Consider the following 18,549-nt stretch of genomic DNA (forward strand, 5'->3'; position numbering starts at 1 on the left):
TTAAGTTCTCAGAAATAAGAACTAATCCAAGCTAACAGCTCCCCAACCCAAGCAACCCTGTACATCCAAACCTAACCCCATGCACACAGTGAAGAATCTGAAACTCAACAGCCCCCCACCCCCTTCTTGATAGGAAGCTCACTGCTTCAATTCACACTGGCTGTGCATTTGCAGCGTTATCTATCGTAGCCACAGAAAGGCAGAGGGGAAACCTGCAAGCCTTCTACTTAGCTCTAGGAAGCTTCCTCTCCGAGAGTTGGTTCAGTTTCATCCGCTGTAACCATTATAATTGGCTCACCAGCGCCACTTAGAAATTCCTATAAGGTCTGTTAACAAGGTGGAAGCAGCACAATCTACTTCCCAGCAGAAAAATCATGAACTTACCTTCTCAGCTTCAAATAAAAGAAGAAAATAGGAAGCTGCAGCATTAAATGGAGATCCTTTTATATGAGAGCAAGACCCAGAGCCAGTATTTTCACAAATAAACTGCATGAAAGTTCCCTAATTGGGAGTTCACCTAATGATAGTTGTACCACTAAGCATTGTTTCAAAGCCTGTGGGTCTAATTATTTCTTTTTCTAAAAATGATTAGTAGCCATCTTTCCTTGAGGCTGTCTGGATAGCTTAGGGCACCACAAACAAACAAACAAACAAAACAATGCAAAACAAAAACCCAAACGTCTTACACCCATAAACAAGCTGCTTATGCTATACTGGGAAAGAAAATCTCTAAGTTTCACCCTTAACTCTTCAGTGGGAACCAGTATTCACACAAGCTAGAACTGCTCTAGCAAACAGCAAATGCAGCAAGGCTCTCGCTGTTCTTTGCTCATAGAGCCTAACACCTCTGTCTCCTTCCCGCTCCTCTGCCCCCTTCAAAATTTATTGAGCTCATTCATTCACCCAAAAAATATTAACTGAACATCCAACATGTACCAGGTATTATTCTAAGTGTAAAAAAAGATCCCTGCCCTCAAGGACCTGGCAGAGAGAAACAGGTAACTATGGCAATAAACAAATTACATAACATGTTAGACACGGGTAAGTGCTGTAAGATACAGGTCCCCAGACAGCCTGTACCCCACATACTGGGAACTGCTTTCCATCAGGGGCTGTAATGTTCGTCTTCACATCCTAGCACCTAATACATGCTCGGCACAGAATACAATCTCAGTTGAAAAGAACCAACAAATTAAAACAAACTTTTAATAAGCAAATGAGTAACCAAGGATTTTAACAGTTTTCAAATTCCCTATCTTAGAAGAAGTGAGGACAATTAGAAGGTCCTCATCTATAATGAGGATGAAGAAAAATTACATAAAAGTTCTTGAAAGAATCTATCGTATTTTCAAAAACCCCATAGTCCCCTGATTACAGAGAAACAAGTGAGCAGATGTGTCACCAAAGAGATTATTCATTTTAAACCAGAGATTCTTAATCTGGGGTTCCCAGAATCAAGGATGCATATGAATCCCCTGAAGTTGTTAGCACAATTTGGGAGACAGGGGGAGTTTCATGTGTGTTTTTCTAGGGAGAGTCTGACACAGATTGGCAAAAATATTTTCCCTGTGTGACAGAAATAGAATTTGAGAAATCCAAGGATAGGACTGAAGGCAGCAAAAAACCTGAAGATTCCAGTATTAAATTGCAGATACTCATTTGCATCTGGGTTAAATGCTTCTTCCTTAAACTACTAAGGCAACAGAAGACCAAGTAAACTTCAGATTTATGGAAAGCCATCAGAAGACACAAGCTCAGTGGGAACTTCTCAGAACCAAGCTCATCATCAGAGTAATATCATCATTTAATGGGGGAGGGAGGATCTTAGAGGACAGTTTCATCTGGTGGTAAAGCCAAAAACAGGAATTTCCTTAAGGAGAAAACAACAGAGAGTTTACCTTTTCATGGTTTTCGATTAAGATTTCCACAACGATGTTCTGAAACTTCAAATCCATGATGGCAGCAACAGTTTCTTCCTGGGGCCTCATCAAAGTTGGTCCAAACACCACTCCCAAATTTGCCACAGTCATTAAGTTCTGCTTGGAGTGATGTGAAACACTAACATAGACGTGGGGGGAAAGATAGGTCTCCAGTTAAAAGAGAGGCAATAACTGAGGAATGTACATTATTCTCCAACTCTGTATTTCCTTAAAAACAAGGAGTCAAGAAGGGGTGCCTGGGTGGCTCAGTCGGTTGGGAGTCCAACTTCGGCTCAGGTCATGATCTTGTGGTCAGTGAGTTCAAGCCCCACGTCGGGCTCTGTGCTGACAGCTCAGAGCCTGGAGCCTGCTTCAGATTCTGTCTCCCTCTCTCTCTGCCCTGCCCCCACTTGCACTGTCTCTCTCTCAAAAATAATACAATACAATACAATATAATACAATAAAAAAAAAAAAAAGGAGTCAAGAGACTCCATTGTCCTCAATGTCTCAATGTCTGAAAACAGGATCTGACAAGACCCTAGATAATGAGGCCCCTGCCTACTTTCCTATTACTCTCTTTGTGACACCCTGCTCTAACCACAATGGCGTTCTTAACAAATCTATGTTTATGCTAGGCTTATGCCCCTCAAAGATCTTCATTTACTGTTGCCCTCTACTTAGAATATCCTCTCCTTCCCCAGACATGTATACCCTTGGCTTCCAGTAATGACCAGACTGTATGGCACTCTTGCAAGAACTGGCTTCACAAGCACCCAGAACTTGAGCACCCGCATTCACCCCTTTGGCCCAATACATTGTGCACTGAGCAACCTGGACAACTGTTCTCACAAGCCCTGACACTTAATTCAGACCTCAATTCAAAGGTCTCTTCCTCCAGATACCTTCCATGATAACCCTCTTTGTAGTCTTACACCCAATATATATTCTCTAACCCCTCGCTCTATTTTGTTTTTTTTTAACCACTTATCTGAAATTATTTTGTATTTTTATTTGAATCTGATGATGATTTTTTTTCCTCTTAGAAAGAAGGGACTTCATGAAAGCTGGGAATTTGTCCATCTTTGGTCATCTATGTATCCACTAGCACCTAAAAAAGGCATTCAGTAAGTATATGTTGAATGAACGAATGGCTATACCAGTAGTAGGACACTTGGCAGGTCATAATATTTCCTGGCCTTCAGTTTCTTTTTATGTAAACTAAAAATAAATAATAAAATAAAAAAAATTCTAAAACAGCATTCTTCAGCTTCCACTTACCTCTAAAATTCTATAATTATAGTGATCTAAGAATCATTTATATTTGAAGAAAGGACTAATTTTTCCACTGAGTGATTAGATTTTGCTTGCTTTTTAAAGAAGGAATAAAAAATAGAACGGATCCTATGAAATTACTACCTATTACTGGATTAAACAAACTTCAAGGACATGTTCAAACTTAGAGTTAGGTAGGTGTGAAACCAGGCTAAATTTGCTGACAGACTTATAATCACATTTCCAGAATCTGTGTACAGGGAAGTGTATAATATTCTCTTCTTTTACTTCCAATCAAACCCCAAGTTGCTGGCAGTGATGTTAAGAAAATAATTATACGACTTCACGAAAGCATCATATTTCAATGGTCTTGTCCAAGACATACACAGTGAGTCAAATGTCCAGCCTGCCTTTCCAGGCGTGGCCCCCGGTATTGTGTAGACAGCCCCACTTCCAACTGTTACAAATCCAAGAACCCTTCACAGCACCCAGAGTGAAACAGAAAAAGTTAGAAGGAAAAAGAGGCTTACTTTGTTAAGTGTTTCACCAAAATATCCAGCATTTCTTTATTTTTCTCTGGCAGTTTGTGTACCAAGAAATGGATAGCATTGACGCGAGATTCTGGGCTTCCACTTTCTAAAAAAAAAAAAAAGAAGAGAAAGAAGAAAAAAAAACCAGATTACTCAGAATCAAATACAGTCCTAAAAATCAACCATTACAAAGGTTCATCTGTTCTACATCTTTAAACAGAGAATTTAAATGTATTTTGCCACTTCTCGAGAGAAAGAGAGAGAGAGGAAAGCTATCTTTTGCCTTATTCTCCTTAGTCTCTGAGCCTCTCCTATGAGGTAATTTCCATGCGAACGCAATTAGTGCCTCTCCCTGGGGTGATGTTTGAGAATAGAGGGCTACTCCAGCTTCTCATCCTGGCACACTACACTTCCAGTCTGCCCGTCACTTGAAGGAGTTCAGTCACTGGCTCACTCCCCCCACGATGGAATGCAAGTAAAACATCAGCAGATAGATTCTTCCCACTTACCGGTTGCATTTTCTCTCTCCAAAAGATACACTGAAGCCCTAACCTCCAGCGGCTCAGAACATGCCTGTTTTAAAATGTGCGTGGGGTTTGTTTTCACCAGGTATGGTAAGACACACAAACACAGAAACGACTAACTTGAAGGAAGAAGTTTATACTCACACATCCCTAGAAACAGAAGGCACAGGATACCACCTCGGGCTGCGCCAGGGTCAGGAGAGGGGCAGAGGGAAGAACGGGAAAGTGTGGTCAAGGGGCTTTATTGTGGTTTCCATGTGAAGGAACAGGTGAGGCAGAGTTAGAATGACTGGTTGGTTTGAACTCTTTCAGCAGGCTCTGAGGTACAGGGGCTGTGCTCAGATGTCTGGTACCTGGCCCTGATTAGGGCAGGAGAATACTGACTTGGAGTGTAAGAGCCCAAAAGACAGAGTTTGGAAGAGAAAAGGGGCTCTGGTTTGGTTGGCATATGGAAAACATGCTCAGTTTCCTATCTCAAGGAATTGGTTAGCCCCAGGAGAGAAGGCTCCCCGGGTCAGTAAAGCCCCAGATGCCAGAACATCAGAATAAAGAGACATGCTTAACATAATGACCTTATTTGGAAATAAGGTCATTGCAGATGACATCAGGTCAGATCAGACAGATCATTTCGGAGTAGGGTGGTGGTTTAATCTGTCTGGTGCCCTTGTAAGAAAACAAAGACACAAAGGGAAGATGGCCATATGATGGCCAAAGGGGAGAATATCATGTGACAATGGAGGCAGAGATTGGAGTGATGTGTCCACAAACCAAGAAATGCCAAGGGTTGCTGCGAACCACCATATACTGGAAGAGGCAAGGAAACAGCCTTCTCTGGACCCTTTAGAGGCTGGCCCTGTCAACGTACACCTTGATTTTGGACTTCTATTCTCTAGAATTGTGAATGAATGAATCTTATTTACTTACTTACTTACTGATTGATTGACTGACTGTTGTAAGCCATTCAGCAGCCCTAGAGAACTCACACATTCACTTTATCTCTTAGACTTTGGAATGGATTATCCACAGCTTTTATCAGCAATGTGCCCAAATTCCCTTTATTGTGTTCTTAACCAAAAATTATCAAACAAATCAATAAAATGCTTATTATAGAGAATTCCACTGGTGTTTTCAGGGATGTCAAAGAAGTGACTGATAAAAATTCAGTGATCAGTTACTGCAGCAGAAAGGACAGTGACAGACTGCTTGGAGGTTCACAGAGAATTGACTGCAGCAGCAGAGGAAGGGTTTCAGGTAAGGGAGAACATTTGAGTTGGGTCTTGAGCGTTGAAGAATTTGAGGAAAAGCAGAACTGAGGCATAAGGGGCACATTCCAGATTCTGCAAACAGTATGAAAAATACACAGCCTATTGACAGAGAGCACTTCAACCTTATAAGAAGTCCAACACCAAACTTTGGTTTATAAAAGCAAATTTGAAGAATCCATCTTCCTGTTGGTTCTAGTCACTGTGAGTAAGGCTGGGAAAAGAGACGAACAGAGTTAAATTTGGGGAAGACATACCTGACATTTTTTGGAAGATGGATTAGAATGGGGTAAAAAAAAGCAAATTAGGGGGCGCCTGGGTGGCGCAGTCGGTTAAGCGTCCGACTTCAGCCAGGTCACGATCTCGTGGTCCGTGAGTTCGAGCCCCGCGTCGGGCTCTGGGCTGATGGCTCAGAGCCTGGAGCCTGTTTCTGATTCTGTGTCTCCCTCTCTCTCTGCCCCTCCCCCGTTCATGCTTTGTCTCTCTCTGTCCCAAAAGAATAAATAAACGTTGAAAAAAAAAAAAATTTAAAAAAAAAAAAAAAAGCAAATTAGGAGGGAAATGCTATCTGAGCAAGAAGTGATGAGGCAGGAAGGGGGATGGGAAGTAGAATTACAAGGAAGGAAGTAGAGCGAAGAAGCACAGCCTGCAAGCAAGGTTTAGAACTGCTTCTTCCACCTGACAAAAAGTGGCCATGAGCAAGGTACCTAACCTCTCTGGGCCTCAGTTCCTCCTCTGCAAAATGAAGTTAACAATACTATCTCAAAAAGCCATTATAGGATTCAGTGACGTAACACCTGCAAAGCACAAAACTCCACAGGAACAAACAGGCGCCATCATCTCTATTGTTTGTATTACTCTTACTGCGTGAGAGCTACTACGGAAGGGGCAGAATGACAGCATCTAGCCTCAGACTGGCTGCAGATCAAAGGAAGAAGGCAAAGATGACCACTGTTTCACGCCTGGGTCATGTGATAGTATGGTCAGTCCCACTGACAGACAGGAGCAGAGGAGACGTCGCCGGTTTGAGGGGAAAGATGATGGTTGGGAGTGAAGGAGGAAAGGATGTTCAAGAGCCTGGTATCTAACTGGGAGCTGGGAAAGGTAGGAGGTGTTAGAGATAAAGGTAGCAGTGTTCTTCAGAGGGAGTGGCCTCCAGCACTCGGCCAAGGCTGCCCAACCACTCCAGAAAGCTAAGAGGGCCCTGCTGGGAAAACATCTCCAGAGGGGTGCACAGGAGATGCCAACTGGGGGCTAAGCAAAGCACAGGAGGAAGAAGAAGAGGAAGGACCAGGAGGTTCACTGTCATTAGAAACTGAAGTGAGAAGAAACGTGCAAGGCCTGGGTAGCCAGTGGTATCAATAGTTAACAAGGGACTAGGGAACAGAAAGACCAGGAGGAGAGCCCAGACACCCACCTCTAAGTTTGCCAGTCGGGATCCCCTCTTTAGTAACACAAGAAGGCTAAAACATGGGTGGCTGGAGGGGACAGAGAAAGCAGAATTTCAGACCACTCGTTCAGAAAACCAAGAAATGGAAGGGAAAGGGGAAGAAAGGTAAAGCAGATCAAGAAACAGGAATTTGTTTTTTATTGAGATATAACTGACACGTAACATTATGTTAGCTTCAGTTATACAACATGATTTGATATTTGTATATAATCCTAGATATCATCACAATATATCTAGTTAATATCCATTACACACAGTTATAAATCTTTTTATAAGAACTTTCAAGATTTACTCTCTTAGCAACTTTCAAATATGCAGTATAGTATTATTAACTGTAGTCACCATGCTGTACATTCATCCCCATGATTTATTTTATAACTGAAGTTTGTTCCTTTTATAACTGATGTTTGTTTCCTTTCAACTCCTTTAACCCATTTTGCCCACTCCCCAGCCCCCAGCAACCACCAATCTGTTCTCTGTATCTATTAACTTGCTTGTTTTCGTCTTTTCTAAGATTCCTCATATAAGTGAGATAATATGGTTTTTGTCTTTGCCTGATTTAGGGAATTTGCTTCTTCAAAATGATAATGGTTTTACTCTTTGCTTCTTGTAAAAACTAAATATTGGCTCTGTTAAAATGTCAGAAAATGTAGATAAAAGAACTTAGTAAAAAAAAAATCACTAATAATTTGAAATACATATAGTTGAGAAAGGATTTGCAATCAGACTATGGAGAACTATCAATCAATCAGAAAAGAAAGAGACAACCCAAAGAAAAATAAGCAAAAGACTGGAGGAGGAATTTCACGAAAGACATTAGCCAATAAACCAATAAAAATATGAAAAAGTGCTAAACCTCATTATTTATCAGGGAAATAAAAATAAAACCACAATGAGCTACTACTTCTCCCCACCAGAATGGCTCTAAATGAATAAAATACTAAGCTCTGGCAAGGATATGAAGTAACTGGACCTGTCATACTCTAACTACATGGGAACAATGAACTGGCACAATCACTTTGGAGAACTCTTTGGCTATGCCCCCTGAAGTTGAACACACACATTCCAACCCACAGCCCAAAAATTCTACGCAAAACCAGGAGAAATGCACATAAATTTTCACTGAAAGACACACATTAGAATGCTCATAGCAGTAACACTCTTGTTAACCCCCAAAGTGAAACCACTCAAGTCTCCATCAACTGTAGAACAGATAAATGCATTGTGGTTATGTTCATACAGTGGAAACCGGTACCACAAGGAGAGTGAATGAACTGTTGATTCACCCCACATGGATAAAATGTCACAAGATGAGCAAGAGAAGCTGAATGCAAAAGAAGAGATTCCCATTTACACACAGTCAAATGCAGCAATCCTAACCTATGGAACTATGGTATCAAAAGTCAGGGGCTGGGCTGCCTGGGTGGCTAGGTCGGTTAAGCATCCGACTTCGGCTCAGGTCATGATCTCGCGGTCCGTGAGTTCGAGCCCCGCGTCGGGCTCTGTGTTGACAGCTCAGAGCCTGTTTCAGATTCTGTGTCTCCCTTTCTCTGACCCTCCCCCGTTCATGCTCTTTCTCTGTCTCAAAAATAAAAAAACATTAAAAAAAATTTTTTAGTAAAAAAAAAGTCAGGGGAGTGCTTACATGCCATAGTGACTGTGTGAGTATTAGGAAGAGCTTCTGGAACTATGAAATGTCTTACTTCTTAATCCAGAGCTGATAACATGGCTACCATTAATTGGTAAAAAAAAAAAAAAAAAAAAAAAAAATCATTAAGCTATATATTTATTATTCATGTATATTTCTATTATGTTTCAACAAAAAGTTCACTTATATTAAGCTACTCATAATAAATGTCATCCTTCCCAACTTAGGCTGACAAATCTTAGGTTTATACCTTTCATAATTTTGTTTTTGTAACAAAACGTGCAAACAGCCTATTTCATTTAAAATACCATGGACATCTCTCCATGTCATTAAAAGGAACACAACACCATCAAATTCTATGAACACAGGAGTTGCTTCCAGTGATCGTAAAGGTAAGCCTGTGCCAGTTTATACTTCCAACAGTAATATTTTAGAGTGAGGAATGAGATTTCACAGCACAGGACACAGTTATTGCTAAAGACAAAAGAAGCAAAAGGCTATGAAATGAAAAGGCACCTGATAAAGTAGAAAATAATCAAATCATATTACATAATAAAAACTCTTAGATACAGACTAAGTTTCACTGAAAACAAAAGTATAACTATCTAAAGACTTGGGTAAGGAGTATCACTCAGTCTTGAAAAAGGATGAGCTCATGTAATGTGCAACAACATGGATGGACCTAGAGGGGTGAACAAATCAGAGTAAAACAAATACCATATGATTTCACTTAAGTGTATAATCTAAAAAACAAAAACAAATGAACAAACAAAAGATGCAGAAACAGACTCATAAACAAAGAGAACAAACAGGTGGTTTCCAGAGGGTGAGGGGGTGGGGTGGGAGATGCGCAAAATGGGTGAAGGGAAGTGGGAAGTACAGGCTTCCGGTTATGGAATGAATAGATCACAGGGATGAAAGGCACAGCATAGGAGAAACAGTCAATGGTATTGTAATAACACTGCATGATGACAGATGGTAGCTCCATTTGTGATGAATATAGCATAATGAAGAGACTTGCTGAATTACTATGTTATATAATTGAAACTCACATCACATTGCGTGCTAACTATACTTCAAAAAAAACCCCACAAATTAGGTGATTAATTACAATCAAGTTTCTTATCTAGACTTAAAACCAAGGTAATACCTTATCAAATCAAAGCTGGAGAAAGATGAAATGAATTTTTAAAAAATAACATTTTCCTGGGGCACCTGGGTAGCTCAGTTGGTTAAGCATCAGACTTTTTTTTTTTCAACGTTTTTTATTTATTTTTGGGACAGAGAGAGACAGAGCATGAACGGGGGGAGAGGCAGAGAGAGAGGGAGACACAGAATCGGAAACAGGCTCCAGGCTCTGAGCCATCAGCCCAGAGCCCGACGTGGGGCTCGAACTCACGGACCGCGAGATCGTGACCTGGCTGAAGTCAGATGCTTAACCGACTGCGCCACCCAGGCGCCCCATAGCATCAGACTCTTGATTGCCAGTCAGGTCATGATCTCATGGTTCATGGATTCAAGCCCCACACTGGGTTCTGCGCTGACAGCACAGAGCCTACTTGGGATTCTCTCTCTCCCTCTTTCTCTGCCTCTCTCACAAAATAAATAAGCTATGAATGAATGAATGAATGAATGAATGGGGAAAAAATTAAAGTTGGGACTCTGAAAAATAGTAAAAATATTCCAAAGGAATGAAAGGATAACCGCCAACAGTAAAAATTTTATACATTCAAAACTGAAAATTTTCTAAAACTTCGCACTAAAAAAGCTACTTCTAACTCATGTTGTCTATCGCGTCATTAATAATCTTTTTTTCCCAAAGAAAATCTAATTTTAATATTTGGGGATTTACTACTTATTCAGAAACACAAGCTACAGAAATCATTTCCCACCCTCTCAGGAAAAGGTTCTTCATTTCTAAAAATAGTAGAATTGGTTTTGAAATTAGAGTTAGAGCCTTCCACTTCCTTCTTTGAGTGCCCCTCCCACATCCATCTAATTTGAAATCACACACACTTTTTTCAAGTATGCTTTTTTTCCCTCTTTCAAAAAGAAGAATATTTGGAAGTAAGGCTTTTAAAGTAAAATTACTTTTTTCTCAAAACATTGCTTCATTTTGACATTAATCAGAAATCTCTACTAAATAGGCATTTCATTTCCAAGTGGCTACAACCTAATAATAACTAAGGTACTCAAGAAAAGCTTTCTAAATGATAAATTATATAATTAGATAAATTATCTTCAGTTGTTTATGCTCTATGCATTTCATTATGTTTTAACTTATATAAAGTATATAATGAAAAGCATACCATTTTAAAAATCTAGAATACTGAATTAATCATAATACCAAATTCCTAACATATGCCAGGAAATTAGTTTACTGTAATAGCAAAAGCATTTTTTACAATTGTGGAGCTAGAAATCAGCATCCACAACACTTAAGGTCTATGTGCTTAGGATGCTGTGCCAACAAAAGAGACTGAAAAAGACAGGATCACAGCTTACTGGAGCTTATCAAAGCTACCCAGGCAGATAAATGTTAAATTATTTCAATATTTAAATGTCATAAGTCAACAGTACTGTAATTTTAGGAAAACATTAGCAGTAAATATGCAAACACTTCCCCAGGTGCCTCACTCAACAGACATCAAGTATTCCAATTCTTCTGTGGGAGACCCTATCCACTGAGAAATGAATATATCAGGCTAAAATAGCTGAATATCATTAGGCATTCAGTTCCTTTAATGTCCAGGTTTCAAGTCTTTCCCAACCAAGACCACATGATTTTCCTGCTTCCTATGCAAGTTTATCAACAAGAATAGAACATTCCAGTTAGGCAAATACCAGTGTCCTGGATCCCGTAATAGTTGTATTTTTCATCATAAATGACTTAAGAACTTTGTGATTATGATTGTGCTTCCCAAGTAATCTGACTACAGAAAGAAAACATATAGAACATAGCAAGACAAGTGTTCTTGTTCGGGGGTAAATATTTTTGTGTGATGCCATATTAGGCATCCAAGCTACAGCTGTCATTCTCAAACTAAGCTTAACATGAGTCCAATCAAGAATGGGTCCAATTTTTATCAATATGATATAGCAAGGACTCTGAGCCTGGAAGACTAACACATAGACCATGGACTGCAACCTTCTCAGAGGTAAGAAATGCCATAGAGTTAACACCTTCCGGTAGACACCCCAGCCTTCCCCAGGTGGGCACATCTTTTGCATTCCTGCACAGACCAAGTAAATTGTGTTTTCATCTTACGAATTTCTATACTAAAAGCTTATTACATTTTCTCACAAGATAGATGTTGTGAAGTAATAAGAAGTATATATATTAGTCTCTCTGATTCTTGACATAGAGCTTCTGAAAGCCTTGTAAATACGAGTGCTCAGAGAATCTTCTAATATTTAGTCTTTGATGCTAGTTCCTGCCACAAAATTCCTATAACCCCCATAATTTCTTAAGTGATAGGAATATTTGACACTGAGCTCCTATGTCCCTTGGAATTTCCTGGGTGCTATGATCATCTTTTGTTCTAATGAGGTGACTTTTGGTGGGTTCCTAGATGGGGGCTGGTAATCAGAAAGACCAAGCTATAACATGAAGCTCAGAATGTTCAGCCCCACCTCCCATTCTCCAGAGAGGGACAAGAGGCTGGAAGTGGAGTTCACAATCCATCATACCTACATGATGATGCCTCCATAAAAACAGTAGAGTCTGGAGAGCTTCAGAATGGGTGAACACATGTACATGCCCAGAGGGTGGAGCACCCCAACTTCTCAGGGACAGAAGTCTCTGCACTCAGGACACTTCTGGATCTCATCCTATGTATCTCTTCACCTGGCTTTTCATCATATCCTCTAGCATATCTTTCATTATATAATAAGCTGGAAAATATAAGTTTGTGTTTCCCTGAGTTCTGTGAGCCATTCTAAGAAATTATCATACCAAAGGTGGAGGTTGTGAAACTGATTTCTAGTCAGTCAGAAGTCCCGTGGAAAACCCAGGAGTTGTGACTGGTGTCTGAAGTGGGGCAGTCTTGTGGGACTGAGCCCTGACCCTGGGGGATCTGACACTACCTCCAAGTAGACAGAATCTGAACTGAATTGTAGGATGCTCAGCTGATATCACAGAACTCGTTGGCATGGGGAAAATATCCCACACAGTTGGTGACCAGAAGTGTCAGAAGTGAAGTATTGCGTGCATAAGCAAAAGCGAAACAAAGGAGTGGTTTCCCTAGACCGATAAACTCTAGTTCCTTTCAGCAATTTCAGTTAATTCTCTCAGCTGAGAGGGTTTAGTTAACTCTCAATTGTCTCTAAAAAAGAAAAAAAGAAAAAAGAACAAGAAAAATTAATTTCCTAAGGCATCCAACACTGAACAGTCAGTATTTTTTTAAGAATGAAGAACAAAAACTGTTTGTCTTTTGTGGTGACAAAAATCAAATGAAATTCCTATTTGTATCATGCACTCCAGAAATTAACCCATGGGTTCTGAACAGAAGTCTACAGGAAAAAAAAAAAAACAAAAAACCGAGAGGGAGAAAATAAAGGGACCGAGGAGAAACCTTCAGAATTCTCAGCAGGGAGGGCAGAAGAGACCATCTCAATAGCACAGAACAGATGGAAACCACCGCACATGACTGGAAGGAATCAAAAATTAGTTTCTGTGCTGGTGTGAGAGGCGGTAACAAAGACTGGCAATGCTTGGTAATTTTAGCAGTCAGCTCTGCTAACAGACACTTTCGCACATCAAGGTAATCTCTGCCGTTGTCAATAGAAAATGATAACTTGACCGCAATCCCCATTTCCCAACAATATTCAGAAGAGGAGACTAATTTTGTCCACCTGACTTCTGTAACGGTTTCATGCAATACTTGAAAGTAGATGTGAGGAAGATTAGAGAATTTGCTCGCACGCTCCTTCCTAAATGAGGCACTGTGAGTAGAGAGAGGGGCACCCACAGAGATTCAAATAACAAAGTCTACACTGGGAATGTTGGATACACCCATTGAACACATGTACTTTTTCTCATTAAATAAGGTAACTACAGGTCCCGTTCCACCTGCAATTCCACTTGGGTGAAAATACATGCCAATAATTACAGCAGCTACAGTATTTCTTTGAAACAGGCCTGTTACTCAAATCATTGTCAAGACTCTTTTACAGCATCCCCAGAAAGTCAGGAGGCAAAACACAAAGTACAGGTCTAGTAGGGGACGATATAGTTTATATTTATGCAATCTCTTCTACCACATTGTTCAAGCACAGTCTCGACAAACTCCTTAAACTCATTTCCTACCACCATAGACTTCATTACCACTCCTAAGTCCTCACCTCTTAGGAAGACTTCATCTGGCAAACAACATTGACATTAGAATTTCAAACACACTGGCTTCAATTATAAGGCGTGATAATCATAATGACACTAACTTGTGGTAATTTAAAACCTTTTTCCATAATCACTTTATCTTTCTCCAATTCTCAAAGGAGTCTAGATTAAAACTGGCACTCTTCTGCTTTTTCCAGTCTCTAAGGCGAACAACATGAAACAATTGTCCTCCAACTAGAGTTTAATTTCTCTTTCCCCAGTTTGCCAAAAATGCCACAGGGAAGAAATCAAAACAACTAAGTCTTTGCTTGAGTTTTTGCCAAGAAAATTTTCCCCCACTTCCTTGATCATACAAATTCTCTTAAAAAAAAAAAAAAAATCCTCTCCCACGTGAAAACAAAAGTGAGTAGAACCACATTTTTGCCTTTTCCGAAGGCCTATTTTATATGTACAGTCTAGCTGGGCCTACACATTGCTTCCTTCTGTAACACACTAGGAACCTTTACACTGGCTGGACCAAAGACCTCACAAGAAGATAACATTTAAAGCAATGTTCGGGCAGCAGTAACATAGGACCCAAAGGGATTACTCTGAATTTTTCAACAGATTAAACTATGGAATACATTCAAGGGGGGGGGGGGGGGGGGGGGGAGGAAATGAAAATACGATTATAGCTACTGTCGGTGCACCTGTGAAAACCAATACTGCAGGTTTTAGCCAGTGGAGCTTGGGTTTTGAATTTTAAATAAAGATCCCTATAATCTGGCAAGTTACTTAACGTGTCTCAACCTTCATCTCCTTAACTATTAAATACCTAGCACCAATGTATTTCAGAAGACTTTGATGATTAAACACCACGTGTCAAACACAAAAACTGAAGTGTATGAATAATAGAGAGAAAACAAGACAGCTTCAAATGATTATGACTCACAAAAAATTTAATCACAAATTAAAATTCTACCGACTATAGGCCTTTTTTATTTAACATTTTATCACATATAATTCACTCTCTATCAGATACTGTGTGGGCTTCTGGCATTATCTCATAATACTCCTTCTGCCTGTAATTTCCATCTAAATATCTTTCTATATGAAGCCATTTCCAACCTGCTAATCTCTCCAAATCTGCTAATCTTCCCCAACCTTCTGCAAGTTAAATACTTGTGTGTTCCCATAACGCTTTGTTCATGCCATTACTATATGTTTTATGGGACAGTGGGAGGTGCGTGTGCCCAAATACTTGCTAGAGAATTGACTCCTGAGGGCAGAAATCCTTTCACGGTTCCATGTACCCAGTATCTACCGGTGACTAGCACACAGTAGGCAATAAATAAATGTGAATGAATGAATGGATATATTACTTGTCCCTCTTTTTCACCCTCTAAAAGAACAAACCAAACATCTTCTGAAGTGATTTCTATTTTTAACACAGATTACAAGAACACGAAGTTAGATTTTTCACATGGAAATTTTAGTTTAAACACACTGTCAACCATCCAACTGTCTCTGCACCTCTACATCATACTTACTGGCTGGAACAATGAAATCTCCGTGTAACTCATAGGTCATAAGAGGCTCTGGAAGACTCCTGTATGAAAAGGACAGCTCAGAATTACCAAACAGGTCACTATACTCTTTGTGCTCATTTTTTATAAAAGGTTATAAGTATGATATGCATTTATCATTTACTGTGTAAAACTTCCCTAGGAAACATTTTTACATATCAAAAAGATACATAAATCCAATGGATTACCTTATAAAGCACTATTTGCGTTAGGTACTACCAAAGCTTAAGCAGCCACAAATCCCTATCAGATCTAAGCACATAGTATTTCATATTTAATCTTGGAAAGTACCTTTATAAATATCTGATTTTTTACATAAAACTTGCTTCCACATATTAGCTTATTTAGAGACAAACATTCAATGCAACCAAATGTAAGCATAAAATTCTGAAAATCATCTCTAGAATATTAACTGAAGACGTTACAAAATATGTTAAAAAGTTTAAACAAATATCATAACCTCTCCTCTTACATATCTCTAGTATAGAAACATGATATCCACTTTTGGCTTATGCATATGAAACAATAAAAGATATGATGTAAAATATATGACAACTTGAAAATTACACATATAATTTTAATTTTCTACCAAGCAGATTACACAAATGGTAGTATATTTTATCCTGTGGTCAACAGAATGCTACAGTTCACTCAACTTTTATACATTATCTTAAATTTTAGAAGACCAGATTTCTGTACTCTATAAAAACACTTCAAGAACACTAAGACAAGGGGGCGCCTGGGTGGCGCAGTCGGTTAAGCGTCCAACTTCAGCCAGGTCACAATCTCGCGGTCCGTGAGTTCGAGCCCCGCGTCGGGCTCTGGGCTGACGGCTCAGAGCCTGGAGCCTGTTTCCGATTCTGTGTCTCCCTCTCTCTCTGCCCCTCCCCCGCTCATGCTCTGTCTCTCTCTGTCCCAAAAATAAATAAACGTTGGAAAAAAAAAAATTTAAAAAAAAAAAAAAAAAAGAACACTAAGACAAGTATCAATCTGCACAGTCTTTCTGGAGGGCAATCTGGCAAGATATTAAAAATCTTTAAAATGTTTAAATCGTATAACCCGGAAATTCCTCTTCAAATACTCAAGAAAAAAAAAAATCAAAGACACACACACACACACACAAATTTAAGACATTGACAAAAGATAAGAAAAATGTAGGGATAAAGGAGTTCCTTTCATACTTATAAAAAGGACAATTAACAAGACAACAATCCTAAATGTTAACAAATCTAATAACAGGAGCTTCCAAATACATGAAGCAAAAACTGAACTATTAGGAGAAACAGACAAATCCACAACTATGGCAAGAGATTTAAATACCTCTCTGTTTTAATAAGTGATAAGACAAGTAGACCAAAAAAAATCAGTTAGCTTTATTCACATCTTCTGTATCCTATCAACCAATTTTATCCAATTGATATGTCCTTCACCTAAGTGCTAGTCCATCCAAAAGCAGCAGTAAACACATTCTTTCCCAGCACACATGGAACATTTATCAAGATAAACCATATTTTAGGCCATCAAACAAATCTTTCTTGGTAAATTTAAAAGGTTCAATTTACACTAGCTATTTCTCTGATTACAATAAAAAATGAATTAAAAACCAGTAACAGAAAGATATCTGGAAAACCCAAAAGATAGGGAAACTAGAAAGTATTTTGAGCAAAATGAAAATATAACATCAGAATTTAAGGGACGTTATTAGTAAAGCAGTATTTAGGGGTCAATTTATATCATTCAACACCTATATAAACAGAAAGATCTTAAACCAATGACTTCACTTTCCATCTTAGAGAGCTAGAAAACAAAACAAAACAAAAAAACAAAAGAGTAAATTAAACCCCAAATAAGCAAAAGAACAGAAAAAATATAAAGATCAGAGCAGAAATCAACAAAAAGATAACAAGAAAAATAGAAAACATACATGAATCCAAAAGCAGTTCTTTGAGGTAATCAATGAAAATAATAAATCTAGGCAGAGTAATTAGGAAATAAAGGAGAAAACACAAATTACTAATGTCAGGAATGATAGAATGGTAGAGATAATTGTAAAACCACTGTAGGCTCTAAAGATATTTAAAAGAAAATAAGGGAATAGCATGAACAATTTTATGCCCACAAATTCAGTAATTTAGATGAAAGAATAAATATCTTGAGAGACACAAACTACCAAAGCTCACTCCAGAAGAATCAGGTAACACATCTACTGAAGAAACTGAATTTGTAGTTAAAAATCTTGCCAATAAGAAAACCCCAGGCCCAGATGACTTCACTGGTGAATTCTACCAAAGTAATACCACCAATCCTATGCAAATTCTATGCAAATTCCAGAAAATGTAAGAAGGAATACTTTCCTACTCATTCTTTCATGTCCCCACCCTAGTACCAAAATTAGAGACATTACAAGAAAGCAACAGACCTTAATACTTATGAATATAGATGCAACTATTCTAAATAGAATCAGCAAAGTTCAAATTCAACAAGATACATAAAAGGATAATACATCATGACCAAGTTGGGTTTACGGCACAAATGCAATACTGCCTTAATATTAAAACAAAACTCAATGCAATTTGCCACACTAGCAAACTAAAATAAAAAAAAAACAAAACTGTATGATCATCTAAATAGATAATTCAGGGGAAAAAAGAGCGCTTTTCCCACAAATGGTATTAGAATAACTGGGCATTCATATTCAAAAGTGAACTTGGATCCATATATCGTATCTTACATAAAAATTAACTCAAAAAATCACAAATCTAAGTGTAAAACCTAAAACTATGAAACTTCTAGAAGAAAATAGAAAAGAAAACCTTGGTGACTTTGGATTAGGCAAAGATTTCTTGACACATCACCAAAAGTACAGTTCATACAAAGAAAAACTGATAAACTGCACCACATTAAAATTGACTGCCCTTTGGAACACACTATTAAGAGAATGAAAAGACAAGCCACTGACTGAAGAAACATTTGCAAAACACGTATCTGAGAAAGGACTTATATCCAAAATACATTAAAAAATTATCAAAACAGAGCAAATG

General features: G+C 38.7%; 1 protein-coding gene across 4 annotated transcripts in view; it reads right to left on the minus strand.

The window, feature by feature from the left end:
* ARHGAP10 (Rho GTPase activating protein 10) overlaps positions 1–18,549 on the minus strand; it is a 323,489-nt gene that overhangs the window by 101,696 nt on the left and 203,244 nt on the right. For all 4 annotated transcript variants that reach the window (XM_030312950.1, XM_030312949.1, XM_030312951.1 and 1 more), the window contains 3 exons: positions 15,473–15,531; positions 3,722–3,827; positions 1,899–2,058 (listed from right to left, as the gene is read on the minus strand). In XM_030312950.1, coding sequence (XP_030168810.1) covers positions 1,899–2,058; positions 3,722–3,827; positions 15,473–15,531 — 325 coding nt within the window. The remainder of the gene's footprint in view (positions 1–1,898; positions 2,059–3,721; positions 3,828–15,472; positions 15,532–18,549) is intronic.

This window comes from Lynx canadensis, chromosome B1 (assembly GCF_007474595.2).
Source record: "Lynx canadensis isolate LIC74 chromosome B1, mLynCan4.pri.v2, whole genome shotgun sequence".
Classification (NCBI taxonomy): Eukaryota; Metazoa; Chordata; class Mammalia; order Carnivora; family Felidae; genus Lynx; species Lynx canadensis.